Source organism: Plasmopara halstedii (assembly GCF_900000015.1).
Source record: "Plasmopara halstedii genome assembly, contig: Scaffold_3060, whole genome shotgun sequence".
NCBI lineage: Eukaryota > Oomycota > Peronosporomycetes > Peronosporales > Peronosporaceae > Plasmopara > Plasmopara halstedii.
The window spans coordinates 663,822-682,390 of record NW_020189964.1 but is presented as its reverse complement, the minus strand read 5'-3'; the positions used below and the strand labels follow the sequence as shown (position 1 = coordinate 682,390).

At 45.3% G+C, this 18,569-nt stretch overlaps 9 protein-coding genes across 9 annotated transcripts; 3 read left to right on the top strand and 6 right to left on the bottom strand.

The window, feature by feature from the left end:
- Positions 1-70: 70 nt before the first annotated feature.
- On the top strand, positions 71-583 carry PHALS_06659 (uncharacterized protein; the record flags this gene model as incomplete). The annotated part of the gene is made up of 1 exon (XM_024719986.1): positions 71-583. The coding sequence occupies one exon, from the start codon at positions 71-73 to the stop codon at positions 581-583; it is 513 nt and encodes a 170-aa protein (XP_024585231.1).
- A 240-nt stretch (positions 584-823) lies between these two features.
- PHALS_06658 (uncharacterized protein) lies at positions 824-2,203 on the bottom strand (the record flags this gene model as incomplete). The annotated part of the gene is made up of 1 exon (XM_024719985.1): positions 824-2,203. One exon carries the CDS (start codon positions 2,201-2,203, stop codon positions 824-826), a length of 1,380 nt encoding a protein of 459 aa, XP_024585230.1.
- Positions 2,204-3,782: 1,579 nt separating this feature from the next.
- On the bottom strand, positions 3,783-5,258 carry PHALS_06657 (betaine aldehyde dehydrogenase; the record flags this gene model as incomplete). Its single annotated transcript, XM_024719984.1, has 2 exons — positions 3,783-4,135; positions 4,208-5,258. The coding sequence occupies 2 exons, from the start codon at positions 5,256-5,258 to the stop codon at positions 3,783-3,785; spliced, it is 1,404 nt and encodes a 467-aa protein (XP_024585229.1).
- Positions 5,259-5,558: 300 nt separating this feature from the next.
- On the top strand, positions 5,559-7,127 carry PHALS_06656 (abc transporter; the record flags this gene model as incomplete). The annotated part of the gene is made up of 1 exon (XM_024719983.1): positions 5,559-7,127. One exon carries the CDS (start codon positions 5,559-5,561, stop codon positions 7,125-7,127), a length of 1,569 nt encoding a protein of 522 aa, XP_024585228.1.
- A 73-nt stretch (positions 7,128-7,200) lies between these two features.
- Positions 7,201-9,197, bottom strand: PHALS_06655 (Spore coat protein CotH; the record flags this gene model as incomplete). Its single annotated transcript, XM_024719982.1, has 2 exons — positions 7,201-9,053; positions 9,128-9,197. 2 exons carry the CDS (start codon positions 9,195-9,197, stop codon positions 7,201-7,203), a joined length of 1,923 nt encoding a protein of 640 aa, XP_024585227.1.
- A 226-nt stretch (positions 9,198-9,423) lies between these two features.
- Positions 9,424-11,508, bottom strand: PHALS_06654 (uncharacterized protein; the record flags this gene model as incomplete). Its single annotated transcript, XM_024719981.1, has 3 exons — positions 9,424-10,317; positions 10,383-10,390; positions 10,458-11,508. The coding sequence occupies 3 exons, from the start codon at positions 11,506-11,508 to the stop codon at positions 9,424-9,426; spliced, it is 1,953 nt and encodes a 650-aa protein (XP_024585226.1).
- Positions 11,509-11,622: 114 nt separating this feature from the next.
- Positions 11,623-13,234, top strand: PHALS_06653 (DCTPP1; the record flags this gene model as incomplete). The annotated part of the gene is made up of 4 exons (XM_024719980.1): positions 11,623-12,711; positions 12,787-12,883; positions 12,955-13,106; positions 13,163-13,234. The coding sequence occupies 4 exons, from the start codon at positions 11,623-11,625 to the stop codon at positions 13,232-13,234; spliced, it is 1,410 nt and encodes a 469-aa protein (XP_024585225.1).
- A 262-nt stretch (positions 13,235-13,496) lies between these two features.
- On the bottom strand, positions 13,497-14,495 carry PHALS_06652 (translation initiation factor eif2 alpha subunit; the record flags this gene model as incomplete). Its single annotated transcript, XM_024719979.1, has 1 exon — positions 13,497-14,495. One exon carries the CDS (start codon positions 14,493-14,495, stop codon positions 13,497-13,499), a length of 999 nt encoding a protein of 332 aa, XP_024585224.1.
- A 1,794-nt stretch (positions 14,496-16,289) lies between these two features.
- PHALS_06651 (uncharacterized protein) lies at positions 16,290-16,609 on the bottom strand (the record flags this gene model as incomplete). Its single annotated transcript, XM_024719977.1, has 2 exons — positions 16,290-16,466; positions 16,553-16,609. 2 exons carry the CDS (start codon positions 16,607-16,609, stop codon positions 16,290-16,292), a joined length of 234 nt encoding a protein of 77 aa, XP_024585223.1.
- Positions 16,610-18,569: the final 1,960 nt, after the last annotated feature.

The following is an 18,569-nucleotide window of genomic DNA, read 5'->3' as shown; positions in this document are numbered from 1 at the left end:
CTCATCCGTGACTTCTTCGTCACAACCAAAAAAGAAATCAGGCCCATCATCACCCAGGACAACGAGATTTATGAAACTTCTTCGTCGCCTCATTGTGAGCGCTGCTTGGGTTGCAGCTTTTGAGTTGAACCTGGCTGCTAATACTGCAGCTGAAGACACTGATGTTACCTCCAAAACCAGCAAGGACTTTTCAACATCTCTCCGTGGCGCAGAGCACTACATAAACGCCGAGTTGCACCCTCTTCTCGAAGAAACAGAGCCAGCACTATCAGCCACGAAGGATCTTAAACTGGATGGCCCGGCAGTTGTGTCTGTTCCAGTCAACGGAGATAATTTGATTATGCCTGCCGTCTCGTCAGCCATGCACCGAACAGAAAATGGACCTTTACTAAACAAGAGAATTGAAAACACAGCTCCGGTTCAGTCTACTCCTGAAGACTGCGAGGCTGAGTATAGTCGTCATTTGCGCAGTTCGATCATCCCTGATCCTGTCACCCAAATGTATTTTGAACAACCAAATTTATCGATAAACAAGGAGACTCCTCCAGCAAGGTTGGATCGCCATGTAAAGCTTCGTGGTTGAGATTGACATTTTCTCAGGAGATAAGTAGATTGGAAGCGCTGATGATGCTATTTTTTAGTGTTCAATTTATATGCGCTTGTGCAAAAATAAAAACTTCAAACTCTGGTATCGGATTTTTTTTTGACATTCGCAGAAACTATGACTGCAGGTAGATTTAAATAACTCGATTAAAATATATGTTTACGCGGTAACGTTTTCATAATATGCTAGTTTTAAAAGCGAGATTCTGGATTTTGCGTATCACTCGTTCAAACGATCGAGAACATCAGCTAAATTTTCGTCGCTTCCGATACTGCCTAAGCTTTCACAAAGCAGCACGAATGCTGTGAATAAATCGTTTCCAACATCAACGTCCACTTTATGTGCCATTGAATAGCCGAAAGCATGTACCGAGGACAGAAAAATCACGACAGACGGAGCTAAATGTGGTAGAGCTTTAAACACATGTAGACTCTCAACCGATAACTCTTTGTGTGGAGCCGAGCATATGGTCGCAAGTCGCGAGAGTAGAGTTAAATCACTTCCACTTTCAGTTGGCAAACGCTCTTCGCAAGCTGCTAGAAGACCCTGTCGACTCTCTGAATCCAGATTTTTAGATAGTGCATGCTGCTTCTCGAATGGATAGACGCACAGCGCTTCGACTCCAACGTCAGAGGTGATTGAATGAGGAATGTGAACGTCCTTGAGAAAAGCTGGCTTCATCTTGGCGTTGAGTTTCTGGTCAGCTTGGATAGTAGGCAGCGCCATTGCAATGGTATTCTTGATATTAGCCTCAACCTCGCGACAAGCTCGACCAGCCAATTCCCAAAATTGTGTATTCAGCATGTCCACGCCTTCGGAGTTGAGCCAATCCAGGTCGGTGGTCGCAGTGTACATCCCCACAGTGTCTTCTTCAGCCGGGTGCTGTACTTGATGCCGCATATTGCAGTCTATACTCATCTTGATTCGAAATGGATGTATGCATTTCTGCAGTTCGTCGCCGCAACGTATACGGTAGAACGCGAGCAATGCAAGAACAACCACAGCACCACCAAGGGCGACGCCCTCTGTTCTGCATTTATTCAGGGCTTCACGCATTGATTCAGTTTCTCCATCGGCAAATAGAGCTTTGGTGTCGTTAACTTTAGGAGGTACAGCAAAATCCTTCTGATCTTTACGAGCTGCAAGAAGAGGAACGAAGTTGCGTGCATTGCGACGAAGGATGCGACGTCCGAAAATTGCATCAGAACCTTTGAGCAGCGGCTTGACCCACTTTATCCTGTCAAGCCATATTCGGTAGAGCGACGGTCGGAGCTCAAATTCTTCTGCGATCGACATAGATGGTCGTTGGTATTCCGATGAGGATTCTCTGGCAAGTTTTGCTACATGTTCAAGTATGCAATTTAATATCACGTTACCTGAGAATCCATCAGACATGTACTGGTCTGAAAATAGCATCAGACGAGTAGTATCCTTGCGTTTGGCCACCCACACCCAAAGGTAGAATGGCAATTGGCAATGACGATCAAAGCCGACACTACACTCCCTTTCCACGAATGATTGCCAGCTCGTAGGACTACCATCTCCATAGTCTGAGGGTCTAAGTATTTTTACCCGCAGCAAGTTACTTAAAGTGTCCATAGCTATGGGAGCTTGGATTTCCGCCATAAAACGCGGATTCCTGAGTTGAAGAGCTCGCATTCTAGGGTGTATGTTAAACGCATGTATAACTGCATTTGGGAGAAAATGGAGAAGCATTGTCGCATCTCCACGCACTTGCATTGAGTGTGCGATCTTGACGGATATACCGTCAGATGTAGTAACCATTCGCTCAACGCCTCGAAGAGATATCTTCCTGCCAGTAGCGGTATTTCGATTCATAATTCACGTCACGATCAGGAATTCGACTTTTCGTTCAGAGAAGAATTTGATAATAGATGAAATAAAGATGCCTTCGTAGTTGTAAGAGAATTGACGAAACTTGATGGATTGGATTGCTGTTGAAGGTCAAATCATAATATACGAGGCAAGGATCCAAGACTTCCGATTTAAATCAACACCTACAATCGCTAGCATGATACCATCGCAATGTTTTTTCAGCGAATCTTGTTGTGTGCTTTTCATTAAGATCTATACCAGGGATCCCGACAATAAAAATGCAGACCGAGAAATGACTTTATAAGTAAATACTTCTTCTACCATCCTTGTTACCATCGCTTCTCTCTACTTCCATCAATTTTTTTTTTATGATACCTTTTTCTGGCATGTGCACGAGTAAAATCATTGTGTTCAAATTAACAAACGGATGGCTCTGATCGCCGCAGAGAATATTGGCAAAGTTCAGAATCACGAACAGCTAAGCCAATCTGCGACTACCTCAACAGGTATGCCTTGTCCAAATGCTATCAATTTAAGTGCATTTGAAAATCGCAGCAAACATTGGTGAAGTGATAATTTCGAATTATTCTAGTCCATGTGACCTCTAAGAATGTTGTCATCGTGTAATAAGCGGTGAAAGCTCACAAGAAGTCTTGGCTACCATACTATCTACATGACAGCAATGACTTTTCCGAGTGAACGTCATCTACCCAGACGTCGTCAGCGGTTTTTACTGTCCACGTGCTACGGAAGAAGCCAAGTCATGATATATTTTATTTAGTTGTACAGAACGTGAGAATTTAAGGCGGCTGAGTACAGCTATGACTAGACATACTACCACATACAATCTATTGTGTGAGCTCTCAAGCATATTGCGATCACTACCCCAGCATCTATGCTAGCCTGTTTATTACGAAAAGAGCCAGCGATGGTGATGGGCAGTGTGGAGCACATCTCAATTTGGTACTGACTAAATTGAAGTTGCGATGGCGTGCTCATAATGTGTCAAAGCCTTAGATCTACTTATTATACTTTCGAGATTGACGTGTCCGATCACAATGCTAACGAACTAAATGAGACGCGGATCAGGTCTTTTAAACACGTGTAATCTTTTCACTCCGTTCGGTTGACTCGATGTACACTCCGTGGGGATCAGGTTTTGAAACATCCGAGACGAATAGAGAAAATGCGTCCAAAACTCATGTTACACCCGGGGAGAACTAGCAGTGGAAACCTTGAATTATTGGCGCTTAGATGAATAGCAGTCGTAGTATATTCCTTACAGAGGCTTCGCGTAATAACCGTAGCAATAAACGTATTTTGCGGCTCGATAAATTCTTAATTACTCAGGATAGGGGCACCATACGTCGTTCATCTCAACATAAACCGACTTCAATTGCGTCCAAGATTCAATTCCAGCGAGACCATTCTCACGACCGACACCAGACTGCTTGTAGCCACCCCACGGTGTCTCAACCGGCGAGAGGTTATAATTGTTGATCCACGTCGTGCCGGCCTGTAGCTCACCAACAACGCGGTGAGCACGCGTGATGTCTTTTGTAAATACACCAGCCGAGAGACCGAACATCGTGTCATTGGCACGAGTTGAAACCTCTTCCTCAGTATCAAATGGCAATATGCACATGACCATGCCAAAAATTTCCTCACGTACAATTGTCATGTCATCATTACAGTCTATAAAAATCGCAGGGGTGAGAAAGAAACCATCTTTCGTCGCTTCCGATGGCATAATCCTTTGACCCCCACCTTTAAGCAACGTGGCTCCTTCCGCTACCCCCTTGTCAATATAACTCTGCACTAACTTCATATGCTTCTTGTGGATCATCGGACCAATATCCGTGCTCGGATCCAACGGATCACCGACCCGCAACTTTAGCGTGCGCTCATGTATACGCTGCACGAACTTGTTGAAGATCTTGCGTTGAACAAAGACCCGAGTGCCATTGGAGCAAACTTGACCAGACGAATACCAGTTGCCCATCATGGCTCCTGATACTGCCTGCTCAACATCAGCATCGTCAAATACAATGAGTGGAGACTTACCTCCAAGCTCCATTGTCACTTTCTTTAGACCTTTGGCCGCACTTGCATACACATTGCGTCCAGTCACCACGGAACCAGTAAATGATACTTTAGCAATATTTTTGTGCTCAACTAACGCTTGCCCCGTTTCGCTTGCCCCTAAAACAACATTAAATACTCCTTCCGGGACACCAGCCTCCAAGTACGATTCAGCCAGCTTCAAGGCTGTAAGTGGTGTCTCTTCAGACGGTTTAAATACCATTGAATTCCCAAATGCCAGAGCAGGCGCGGACTTCCAAGCTGCGCTTTGTAATGGATAGTTCCAAGCCCCAATACCGGCGGTAACCCCCAGTGGCTCACGCTTTGTATATGCCCAGCTGCCTTTCGAAAGCTCCAAATGCTGACCACCTACAGACGGACTCACACCTCCGTAATAGTTTAAACAGTCCGCAGCACTCACCACGTCCGTTACACTCGTCTCAGCGATGGGACGACCTGTGTCAATGGTCTCTAGTGTTGCAATCTCGTTTGCCTTGGTCGTTAAAATGTCTGCTGCTCTGCGTAAGATAGTGCCGCGCTCGGCGGGACCCAAACGACGCCAGTGCTTCTGTGCAGACTGCGCAGCGCCCACGGCCTCGTCGACTTGCGCCTTGTCTGCAGCTGTAAACGATGTTTCTGGTTTACATGTTGCTGCATTGAGCAGCATAAATGTTGGTGCTGACACATTGGGCGCTAAATATTTTCCATTAATGAACGACCTGATTACCCGCGTCATGTTGGCACGAGAACGTGGGTCGTAGAGCAAAAACCTACGATACTGAATATGAAGCTAAATATAAATTTTATCGCATGTATATTGATTGTGTTTACATGTCTGATGCTGGGGTCATGTTCGGCACTGAGACGCTCATGTAGCGTTATAAAGCAGTGTTCTCGACCAACTTCAACGAAAATATTGCCTTTCGGTGTCTGGTACAATTTCAAGTCCTCGCTGCGTCGTTTGAAGCGGCCTTCAAGCCAAGTTAGTCAAAGTTGTTTTTCGTTGACTCGATTGTTCACCACGTTGGGCAATGACATGGCTCAAAAGCGATGTGCTACTTCGTCTGGTCCAATAATCGCGTTACCACCGAATTATAAGCTCCTACCAGATGACGTGCATTGCTTGGTTGGGCTTAATGGAAGTGGAAAGACTCAATTTTTGGCCAAGCTGCAGAAACATGTCGAGGCGCAGAAGGCAAGTGGAGAACTGCCGGCGTCCTGCCGTCTAGCAAGCCTCAGTCTTGATGATCATCGGGAGTTCGTGGCACAACATGGAAACCGTGTGGTGGCTGATGTGCTTGGAGGAATTGGCTCGCCAACTGCGAGGGATTTAATTGTGCGCCTTGGGTTGTTTCCTGTATGGGAACAGCAAGTGCGTCACTTGTCAACAGGAGAAATGAGAAAATTAATGCTTGCAGTGGCGCTGGTAAATACCCCCAAGGCATCAGTGCTGATTCTAGATCAACCATTCGACGGCTTGGACGTAAAGGCGAGAAGGCAGCTCCAGTGGATGCTTGAACAATTGACAAGGGGATTTACCAGATTATTGGTTGAGACAACAGGAGCTAAACATGAAGCATTTGCTTACAAAACACAAGTACTACTGGTCGCGAATCGACTGGAGCAGGTTCTTCCTGAGATCTTTACGCATACACTGCTTTTTAAACAGTGTGAAAGCGATCATAATTATGAGGTTGTTGCTTGGTCAAAAAGAGAAGACGATGGCGCACGAAATAAGGCAATGATACATCATTTAGAGGCGTTTTATGCGGAAGAGCACGAAAAGCGGATCAAGATGACTGACACTGAGCTTGTGTATCTTGTCAAGAAACTTTACAAGTGCCAGGACAAAGCCCGACGTCATCACGGCAACATGCCTGCCTTGAAACTGAAAGGCGTTTCGATCTCCTATGATAACAAGAGAAGTCTTTTAAAGAATGTGAACTTTGTGCGCTATATGCATGAACATTGGGCTTTGCTTGGCCCCAATGGATCTGGCAAGAGCTCTCTTATGCGTGTTCTGATGCAAACACCGGGCCATGGCTTGGCTGAAGGTGAGGTATATGTTGTCGGAAAGCAAGTGAAAACCATGGTTTCAGACTCGATCAGCGAGAATGCGACACAAGAATCAAAGTTAAGACTGGAAACTGTCTCAACAGACCAACACATCCAAATTTTGAACAAAAGCTTGCAGGTGGAGAACATGGACGGCCAATCTGCCTTCAGCCTAATTGAAAAAAATGCAGCAAGTCCAGAAGCTGCCAAGCTTACCATGCACTTGTTAATGCTTCCGAATTCAGTGCATGCGCGTTCTCTCTCGCAACTTTCACAGGGGGAGCAAAAGCTTGTTTTGATTGCTCGCACTCTAGCAGCATGCCCAAATTTGTTAATTCTTGACGAGATCACCCACGGCTTAGATCCATTTAATCGTGCGCACGTCTTGCGAGTGATCGAGACTATCGGTCAGCACGCGGCACAACTAACTCATATGGTGTTGATCACGCACCACGAAGAAGAAATCACTCCATGCTTTTCGAGCATTTTTGAAATAAAAGACAATCAAATCGTCGAGCTGTCTCGCCAAGACGCTGTAAAAACAAAGTAGAAAAATTGTGAGGTTTATGAGTCATCAAGACGTTTGCATTGTTTTTGTATTCTCGATATCACAACTAAGTCCTTTACGACGTGCCGTAACGCAATGAGACTTTATTGTCAAAATGATTCAAGAGACCTTTACGCTCACGACGTCGTTGATGAGCTGCCAGACCGATGCCTACCGCAACCGCTGATAGTGCACAGAGGATAAGCCAGAAGTTGTAAACGTTGCCGCGAGAGAGATTCTTGCTTAACGACAAATACTGTGTAGCCTCACCATCCCTGACGAAACCTCCATGAGGAATAATTGGATCGTCAATGCGAGCGCAAGTGGGGGGATGGTGTCCGATCTTGCACGTACAAGTCGCACCCGGTCCCTCAGGGCAAAATCCGTAGCCTGAGCAAAATGGCGTGATAGAACCATCCGACATGTATACACCAGCTGACAACCAGCACGGATCAATCGATGGTTTGTCAATAGTACTGTTAGACACCTTTGACATATCGCAAGCTTTTGCGGTCATAGGCTTGCGGGGCTCTGGAAACGCGACAGCGTTGCTGTAGACGCTGGGAGTTGCTAGACAGCCCTTGTCACTACCGTCTGCTGCGCAGTTGTAAGCAGGAATTTCACCGGCAGCGACACAAACTGTACTATTCAAAGCCTGGTAGAAGCCAAATACATTCGAGTCCATCCAGTGAGCACGTTCCAATACTGCATTGACTACACCGTTTATTTCGTCATCAAAGCTTCCCGTGGTTTTTGCCTCGACATTCGCGCACTGCAAATTGTCGCTCTTCCAATCGTGACATTTCATCAGCTGGCGTCGAAGTGGCTCGCCGCTTGTTTGGATAAATGATGTGATCGACTCGTTGCTCCAAGTTGTCGAGCGTAGCTGTACCCAGCGCTGCTGAACAAGAGATGCGAATTTGTAATTGCATGTCAAACGCTTCCAGAAAGTGTGAATCGTATACATCCACGTCGTTTTATAGCCACCAAGTCCATAAGCCAAATTGAAATCCCAAACGGGTCCAGCATTGATAGGCTGTCCACGGTCTTTAAAAAAGTACGTACTGCGACGGTAAGCATCCGAATTCATGGACAGTTCGGAATGTAGAAAGTAATCAACGAATGAGCCGATATCAATATGCTTCTCGAGGCCATCCGGTTGAGTCATGTTGTCGTAAAGGTATTGGTACAGTCGAGGGAGCGGTCCAGTCTCGGGCGACACAAAATAATCACGCATAGACTGTGTGATCGTCCTTGGCTCTGGAAAAGTCAAAATTGGCCTCGCACCGGCACCAAAGAGTCCCGTAGCTTCATTTGTCACAAGATTAGGCGAGTAATCACCGTAACCAAGCGGATTGTTTTGCCAGGCCCAACCTCCAGATAGTTCCTCAGTAGACTGACAAGCACCATTTAGTTGAGTCAATCCAACTCGGTTTGGGGTATACGCGATCTTTTCCAAAGCCAAATAGATACCCCGATATCGTGGTCTCCAGTCGTCATCTCCTAATCTGTCACGAACAAAGACCACAATGTGACGAGTCCGCGGAGAGTATCGCTTTGTGGCGCGGAACATCCAGTGAGCGAGGTGGTTGCGTATCAAGCTCGCATCAACCGTTGGACCGTTTAACACGAAAGTTCGATCTGCCGGAAACCCAAGCAGTTCATTGTCTTCATCTAGCTCGATCCCAATTTGGTGTTTCGAGAAATGAAGACTAGATTGTCCTCGGTAGTGAGCGTTTGCAGTATATATTGCCGTTCGATTTCCGTCTAAACAATTTAGAATACCATCCGCATTGTCGATCACTTCAATATTAGCTGGCACAGCGTCTTTCATACAATCACGAGCAGGAAACCGAGGTTGATTACATGTTTCTGTTGGCAATTTTATGCTGGTTGGGGACACAATGACAATTGGTAACTCAAAACACGCTATATGCAGAATCATCGCAATCCAAAAGTTAGACTTCATCCAAACAGCTTCAACAATCTACATCAAATCTTACAATTGTCAAATGCTGATCCAGGGATAGCTCGCAGCGCAATCAATCCCGACAGTAACGTCGAAAACTTCATATTCGTTTACTCGTCAGTCCAACAAGCTTGCTTTTCTTCGTTCGAATTCGTGAATGTTAAATTCTAACAGTCGACGACTTGTGGGAAATGACTGCACTTTCTCAAACGACATTGTCACTTTGGCCAGAAAAGTGGATCTCTCGTACTTAATGAGAAACATTACAGTAATAATTAAAGAAATTAGATTGTATTGTCTGGCGCAAGTAGTTTCGCATATCGCCCATTGTTACTGAGTCGAAAAGTTCACCATTGTTATTAGGGCACGAGCTGTCGCCACAATCGAGTCGCTTCGATTATCGTTGTCTCCATTGTCGCTGTTGAAAGTGCTCAGGAAATATAAAATTGATAGGAAGATATGCACCTGGTCGTCACCTCCCAACTCTCTTCGTACATCCACATAGTGGGAAAGAAGTCCCAGTAATGCGAACGAATCCCGGATCAAAATCATACGCTTTTGGTCACTTAATAGCTCTTGCGTTGCGCTTGTAGATCGCGCAACGAATGTCTCGCGATCAAGTAATTGCACTAAACAATATATAATGGACTGGTTTTTAGATCCATCGGCAGGAGGACCATGAGTGCTTTCAAGCACGAAACGAATTCCCTCCGCTGGAAACGATGTGACGATAAGAAGCAGCAGTTGTACGATCTGGTGTTGAAGTACTCGCAAACTCTTGGCTTCATCTCCCAAGATATTATTTTTTGAATGCACCAACATCTTGGCGCACCGATAAAATAGTAGCGATTTCTTAGCCTCGTTCTTAACCTCAACGAAGCTTTCTGGATCGCGAAGTAACTGGAAAAACAATCGAATTGCTTGCGCTTTGTGTGTATAAAGATTTTGTGGTACCATCAATATCGAAGAAATCAAATTACTTGACAGCAAATGCTTAAATTCTGGAGTTCGGTGCGCAAGCCCTAAATCAATCCAGTAACAGAGTACACACAGTCCAGCCTGCACAACAGTAGGCTCATTAAGATTGTTTTTAACGGCTTCACAAAGTGCAGTCATGAGCGTCAAACGAAGCTGCCTCTGTTCCGATGCTGCCTCTGATGTAGAAAGCTGTAGCAAATTGCTGCTTAACACCGTTTCATTGTCTATTCGAGCTGACAAATAATCCTCCAATGTGGAATAACGCAAGCCGGACAGAGAAGTACGAGAGTGCTCAATACTATTCAAATTACTCTGTTGCCTGGACATTGAAGACGAGTCATTAGAAGATGATGACACCACAAGTAAAAAGTATCGAAAATGCGCACTATTATGCATCAGTGAGTACATCACATGCAGCACACTGCAAACTGCCGACAGAGGTGTTGCAGCTGTGAGATAGTTTATAAACACTGGGACAAGTGCGATAGCCGAGACATCTCCTGCTAGCATTTTACCCATGACATCGTACAGCGCTTGTGCTTGATCTATCGCCAACGCATTTTGCGTTGCATTACTTTTCATTGCAGCACTTAACATCGATGCTTGAGCTTGAGCGGTTGCTTTACCCGCAAATTGTGAAAATACATTTTGTGAAAACGAATCGTCATATACTGATTGCTGCAACGAGTCGTCAAGCGAGTGACTTGAGGAATCATTGTGAAATTGTGACGGCGATATACTGTGGTGTTCATGTGGTAGCTGTGTTTGGTCATCCGAATTAACCTCAGAAATACCATTGTTTTTGGTTGATGCGCCGTTCAGCAGCGTGAGTAAACTCCTTGAAGTTCCTGTCAGTAATTGCGATAACAATCGTGCGTTCTCTTCCCTTAAACCTAAATTGCCATCCTTGCAATTTTCGACTCCAAGTCTCGATTCGGTCTGTACACTGGCTTCCACTGCTAGCACTGGCGATGACTTCGTTCCTGGTTGTGGAAATTGAGATTGATTCTGAGATACTCGATTGGCTTGACTGGCAATTTGCAAACTCTCATGCTTACGACGTCGAGTGGCCATAAGTCTGTGCTCAGCGTCGCGGCGTTTAGCCTCGATATTATGCTTTTGCTGGAGCTGTTCCATCTCCTTGATCGCTCGCAGTTTGCCACGTTCAGCATTTTGCAGCTTTTCAGACATAAACGCAAGATTTGATTCGAGAGCTGCAAGCCGCTTCTGCATCTCACTCACTTTCTTTTCGCTCTCATACTTGGTTTCAGTCTCAAATAGCGACATACTGAACCGTAAATCAAAATTGTCTTCCTCTACCTCATGGAGTTTAGACGTAAGAATGCGCAGCATACCATCTGCCTCACCCTTCTCACGCTGCAGACGCTGTAGAGTTTCCTGTAACTCGACGTTGTTGGACGACTTCGAGTCGTTCATGGTGGAGTCTGTGGTCAACAGAGTGATGGTTTGGCATTAGTGTTTGTAAAGACTTAATAAAAGTAGCTACTTTTCTGATAAATCTGAATACGCTTCGCGCCACTAGACATTTCAATGGAATCGATCGAGGAGGCGAAGCCGATGATGGACACAACTGTCGAACCAATTACTACGTCAACGTCTATCCTGGACGTTACACCGCCACCTGATCGCCCACTATTTGATGAATACTATGAGGACTGGGCGTCATTTGATGCCGCGATTGCGCGCGCAACAGCAGCATACCATCCAATTCGCAAGCGCTCATCGTTGACTTTTGAGGTGTACAACCGCACCGTGTCGAAGGGCAAGCACGACCGCAAAAACATTGCTGAATTTCTGTCAAAAACTTTTAAATGTACACACGGTATAAAATTTCGCTCGCGTGGAAGTGGCAAGCGACTTCGACATAAATTGCGCGACATTGGGTGCCCATTTCACGTTTACGCTTCGGCAGTAGAGTATGGCCCTCACTCTTACCGCGTTAAAGTTCGTATGCATGATAAGCACAATCATCCTATTGGACCAGAGTCAATGAAACTGATGAACGGTGCGCTGCACGAGTCAGACTATGAGCTGACAACGCACGGTGGTAATGGAACTGCGTCAATAGGGCAAAACAACGACTCAAACACAACAGATACTCATTTGCATCATATGGAGCACGTATTGTCGTCAGAAAATGTACTTGAAGCTGCTTATGAACAACACATTAGGGAGAGACTGGCAAATACAGATGCTCAGGATCAAGCGCAGCCTCAGACAAATACTGAATCACAGGCATACCAGTACGCTCAAACGCAAGCCATATTCAAAGTTCAGGCGGAAGTGCAGGCAATGTCGGACGCTCAAGCTCAGGCACGAGCGCAGGCAATACTGCAGTCCCAGCAAAACCATTCGCAAACACAGCTTGAGTCAGTTGATACAACTGATATTCTCAGTGCCAGCAGTCATGGTAGCGAATTGCTAGATGGTGAGATTGACAGTACAATGAGTGATGATGTTTTCACTTGTTCGTCGACTGCACAGACGACAACAAATGTTGCAATTCCAGTTGATAAATGTAACGATAGTCAATATCCGGCAAAGTTTGAGGAAACAATGACTTTTGAATCGCTTCGCAAGCGCATTGCAGACTTTGCTGATGAACGCGATTGGAATGAGGTAAACAATTAGAATGAAATTCTAGCTTAAACACTGACTGAATCCTCGAATCGTATTTTTGTTTGGCTTCAACAGTTCCACACACCTCGCAACTTGTTGTTGGCTCTTAACGGCGAAGTCGGCGAGCTATGCGAGATATTCCAGTGGAAAGGTGAAGTAAAAAATACGGCGGGTAAGTAGCTATTTCAAACTATTAGCTTGTGTGGCGGCTTTATTGCTTTGTGCGATTTGACGTCGCTGCAGATTGGTCTGCACGTGAAAAGGAGCACCTTGGTGAAGAGATAAGCGATGTGTTGATTTATCTTGTGCGTCTCGCCGACAAGTGCGATGTAAATTTGCCTGCAGCTATTGATGATAAAATCAGAAAGAACGCAAGAAAGTACCCTACCGATTTGGTGAGTGCGCTTAAGTCCCTTAAAGATCTTGTTGTTTGCTTATCACACATTTGCAGGTGCGAGGTTCATCCAAAAAGTATAGTGAGTACAAACGGCTGCGCACATCGGAAGAAACAACATTGTTGTAATGGAAGGAAGTTTATATGTTGCGGTATCATTTCCGCTATGTGGCAAATAGTTTGACTGAGATGGTCTTTTACACATCAACCACCATATTGCTGCAAAAACTATTTCATTCACTAACGAAGCACATTGGCCCCGTCGCAAATGATATTAGATTCACATCGAAATGAAATTTACAGCTAATTTGTCGAATTGCAAAAGCTAAACGGGCAGTATCCTACTTTAAATCCAGTCGGTTCTGCTTAAATGTGTCAATTCTCTGCCAGTCTAATCTTCCGGAGCGTCACCATCTACCATGCGGCTTTCGTTTTCGAGCTTTTCAATCATTTGCAAGAACTCTCTCTCCTCGTTTACACTCACCACCTTCGGCTCCATTTTGACAGACATGGTGCCTTTCTTTGCGGTTATATTCTCCCGTACGGCTTCAATAGCCTCCTGCAATTTCTGGATACCCTTCTGTTTATCCAGTGTACTAGTGGTCATGACATACATGGGCGGAGCAATTAACTTCACCTTGACGGGAACGTCTTCTGTGCTAACGTTCTGAGCAGCCTGCAAGGCTGAGCGGATGGCTTCAATGCCTTCGTAGGTAAAACACGTGACCTCAATGTCCGCACGAATCTTAATGGGCTGCGGTGTAAGTCGACGGCGAATTTGGGCCTTCAAAGCCGTTAGAATCTCAGGTGTAATTTCTAGCCCCTCAAATACTGTATCGTCCGTAATACCCATCTTGAAAACATCGTAACAGTGGACGTACTCGACCTTCTTTTCGTCTTCGCTAGTAGTTTCGATTTTAAACTTCTTGTACAACGGCCACGCCACTTTTGAATATAAATCCTCAATTTCCAGATTATTCTCCTGAGCCACTTGACGCAATACACCGTGCACGGTCTTGGCCTTGTTGTACCGCTCTTCGCACTTGACAATATCCTCAGGCGACACCCGACGTTTTGACAAATCGATGTAGCCCTTCTCTTTGTCCACACGCAAAACCATGACAACTTCATTTTTACCCACGCGAATGAGTTTGTTAATGGATCGAATACGGCGTCGAGACAGCTCCGACAGCAGAATCATGCCCTCAATATTGTTGTACTCCAGCAGCGATACATAAGCCCCCATCTCAGCGATAGAACGCACATTTACCATAACAAGCTCGTCAATTTCTGGAAACTTTTGCTCATAAAAGCGACATTGTAGGTGAAGAATTTCTTGTGCTTGCGTTGTCTCCTCGCTAGGCACCGTGGTGGGGGTCGTCTCAGCCATTAGGACGGATTTCTCAAATGACCAATGGTTAGTAAATGAATGTGGTAGACACCATAACAAAGTTATTTGCTAGAAAAAGTTGCACTGCATAAACCGAAGGATTTAGTAGATCCCCGAGATGTAGATTTTAATCATCTTTGCGCTTTGGTCTCACCTTTGATAAGAGCTGAAGAGGAGAGTATGTAGCTTAGAAGGAAAGTGTGAAAGGGCACGTACACTTTTATGGTTTACGTATCCATTACACTATTGTCCCACGGACATATAGGGAGTCAAAACTTGTGGCGAAACTCAAGAGATCATCCATGACAGATTTACGGCAGATGACATACATACTTGGCTACTGAGAGCCGAATGGCATTTACACGTCAATAAAAGTATTCATCTAAGATCATTGACCGTCTCAGCTACAATATTTTGCACTTGATCGCAACAACATAATTGGGTCTTAAATTAGTCAAGGAAAGTGTAAAATCGTAGGAACTCTTAGATCATGTATATGACTGTATTACCGGAACAAATATCCAAACATCTAACAATTTCCGGGAATACAAAGAGACAGGGAGGCTGTGCACGTTAGAGCAATAAGTGGATCCGCTAACTTTTCTTCGTCAATTCAAGTGCCTTTTAATCCCGTTTGCTACCGGCTTCTCTTTACAGAGAAAATTTGAATAGCGCGGTGTCAACTTCGATGAAGGCGAGGCATCTTGGTCAACTTCCACAACAAAGCATATTATGGCGACCTATTTGGCTAATCGTGGGCATTACGAGAAGAAATGGTGTATGTAACAAGGCAAAATACACATAAAACTGTAGCCCATGCATAGAGCGGAGCTTAAAATACCGCGATGACATGGCGTTCAAGTCCGAGGTCCGTGAAACATACTCTCACGCAGTGTGTTAACCAAAAAATTATGGTTATACATCGCAGTTGGAGTATAAGTTTATAACTGGCTATTAGACGAAATATGGTACTCGTTAAGTTGAACCTCGAAAGACTATTAATTTCGTTAAAGAACCGTCACTTGGAAGGCTCTTGGTTCTGCGTCCTAATTAGACAGTCTTTACAGATATCCTATCGGTGATTACCAACGAAGACGAAGACGTAACAAGGCGATGCTTCATCTGTGTAAGGGCCCTTAGTACCTTTTGTCTTCAAGACGACGACTGCTTCTTGCTGCAACTACACCATCGGTGGAAGGTAGTACATGAATGTCTACCAATTCCGTGCTAATACGCTCCTGATTTAGCTGGCCCTGAAGTGATAGCGCGACTTGCGCCTGAAGGCCCGGTTGTGGCTTTCGCTCGCATGGAGGCGCTCACCATATATCTTTGAATAATCGCCGGTGAAAATAGCACCGAATTCTGTCGAGATCTATGGAGTAAGACTGCTTTCGTATAGCTTGAAGTACTTCACGGTCAGAGTCCGATATTCTCTTTCACTGGGCACGTGAGGTCGAGATGGCCATAGACTCGCGCTGCTCCAAACTGAGCAACACGTCGTTGCGCGAATGATTTTGAAGCCATATAGTCGTTCCACTATAGGCACTAATGGGCGAAGCCTTAAAGAATGAGGCATTCTCAGAACGACACTCATGCGACCGATGTCGCAAGTGTTCGTATGGGTCTAAATCGAATACCGCGTGCCAACGAAAAAAATTGTTGGACTTCGTTCAAATAGTGAAATTTGTCCAGCAGTCATTATTACCGTATCCACGGAATATCTGTGCGGATAAGCAATGAAGCGCATGGTCACTCGTCCGCTAAGCAGCGTCGTGTATTTGCAGATATTACACACTAGACATTGCTCCCTGTGTGTCCTTCTGTCTCGGTGGAAAGGTACAAAGAGTCGAGCTCCCACTCAGAGGCGATCGACAGGTCTTTTGTTGAGAAAATATCGAATCTAAGAGATATAAAGTAACCTACTGGGCAGAACTGAGCTATACCTCCAAAGGGACGTCCCAGTCGCGAAGGCTGCGAAATATACAAAAAGGGGAGAGATTTTAGCTCCGGATTGATGGTGATAACAATGTTTTGAAGCCATAGAAACGATCTGATACTTGATGGTGTAGCGCTCTCGAAAGCAGAAGAGCTTCTGGCGCATACATGCAGGACATGGAGAGCACAAAAGAATAATATTAGGAATGTTGAGAAGCTCGGAAGAAAAGGCGGCTATAAGTCATGATACCCAGTGTTATACATTTTGGGTGAAAAGTAAGCGACCATCTCCAGAGTTTACTCGTTTAAAGTGGGATTATGTGACCGTATATTGAGATAGGTCACACTTAGCTGGGCCTCCAGATGCAAATACTGTTGTGATGGATATGGACAGCTTGAGCTTGTGTACCACTACAGAAAAAAGTACGACCGCATGCCGCGGTCTAACGGATGTGTACGTGCTGAGATCGTGTAATGGGAATTGCCCGTTAGTGTACACAAAAGCTTACGTCAACTGACACGCCTCACCGCGTGCTACCCGCTTCCAGCAGACCGTTGATCTTCGTAAAGATGAGGAAAGGTAAATGACATTTATAAGAGAAAATAAGTTTTAAACCTCCTTTACCTGATAAGTACCTCCAGTTCTGATACAACAGAACTGAAAGGGGATATACAACTATACAGGGTGTACAGTTAATTTCAGACATACAAAGTATGTGATCCATGCAACATATGTAATGGAACCTAGCCCATCACGCCCACAGCTCAAAAGTGCGTTTAATCAGATTCTATAAAAACCTTTCAATTGTTTCTCAAGTTCTTGTTCAATCCTTCGTCACACTCTGCCCAACTGTTTCTAGAGTGACAACCCATTCGCTTGCTTCCCATAGTGTCATCATCACCGTCGAACTCGGATGATGTTTCGAATTCACGTCATCCAGCGCATTTGCGCTATCGTGAGCTTGATCTTCATGACAGCTTCCGGGGCCGATGTGGTGAATCCACCTTTAAGATGAACTATTTCGCCCAATGAGTACTCGTCCGATGGCTCGAATCGCGGATTTTCCCGAAATCGGACTAATTACTCTTCTTTAGGTGAGCCACGAAGCCTCATGTATGTACCATACGTCCAGCAATTCAATCTGGATCCCAACTAGACAATTGACACTCGATTCTAAGCATGATTTTATGCGATCAAATCTGTGGAGATCCGCCGTTTTCAAAGCGCGGCTAACGCTGCAGAGTTGTTGAAGGTGATCGATATGCGTTTTCGATTCGCGCATTTGACAGCGCGGAATCGATGCTCGTGAAGTACGCTCGGTCTTCAGTCAGATTCACGACGAGAGGGGCAGAGATGAAAAAGGAAGGGACAGCTTTTCTAAGCGAAGTCTGTCTTCGAAAATAAGAGTACGAGGCTGCAGCGTGGCTGCCGTAGCTTTGCGCTTTGAGGAAGCGTAAGTTAGGTCACCGAGCTCTCGTCCTATACTCAGAACAAGTACGAGTTTAGCGGATCGCAATACGCTTACTCCAAGAGTAATTACAGCCTTAACCCAAGGCTGATTAACTCTTCCGTTCAAAAGCAAAACTGACTTTATTTATTTTTATCTGCGGCAAAGCCGCCTAATTTTAAATGCATAAATTTTTACATATATGTATAGTAAAATCTAAATACATGTATGACTACTGGCTATCCAGCCCCGTAACGTATTCTTGTTTGAGTGTGGGCGCACCATGCCCATCTGGTGTGACACACACACCTGTTACCAGGATGTGTTAACCCCGTTACACTCTCCCCCATTAAGGTTGAGAACATTTACAGCTCCAATCGATTCTTGCCTCAACGAGGCTTGCGTGTCCGTTAGACACTGCGTTGGAACGAAGCGACGTCCGTGCTCAATGAGCCCTGTGTCAATGATACCGAAGTCTACAAGTCTCGCTGGTTCCGACAGCGCTCACGGGCAGAGCCCAGCTTCGTCTCCCACACACGGTGCCATGCCAGACCGTGTCTCCGCGGCATCGAGGGATGTAAATCCTAGACTCGATGAGCTCGAGCGTCGCGCTCCGCGCACGCTATTGGTGACGAGTGACCTCGTTGGGGATGTGAAGGTGGCCGACTACGAGTCAGACACTCCTTTTCCC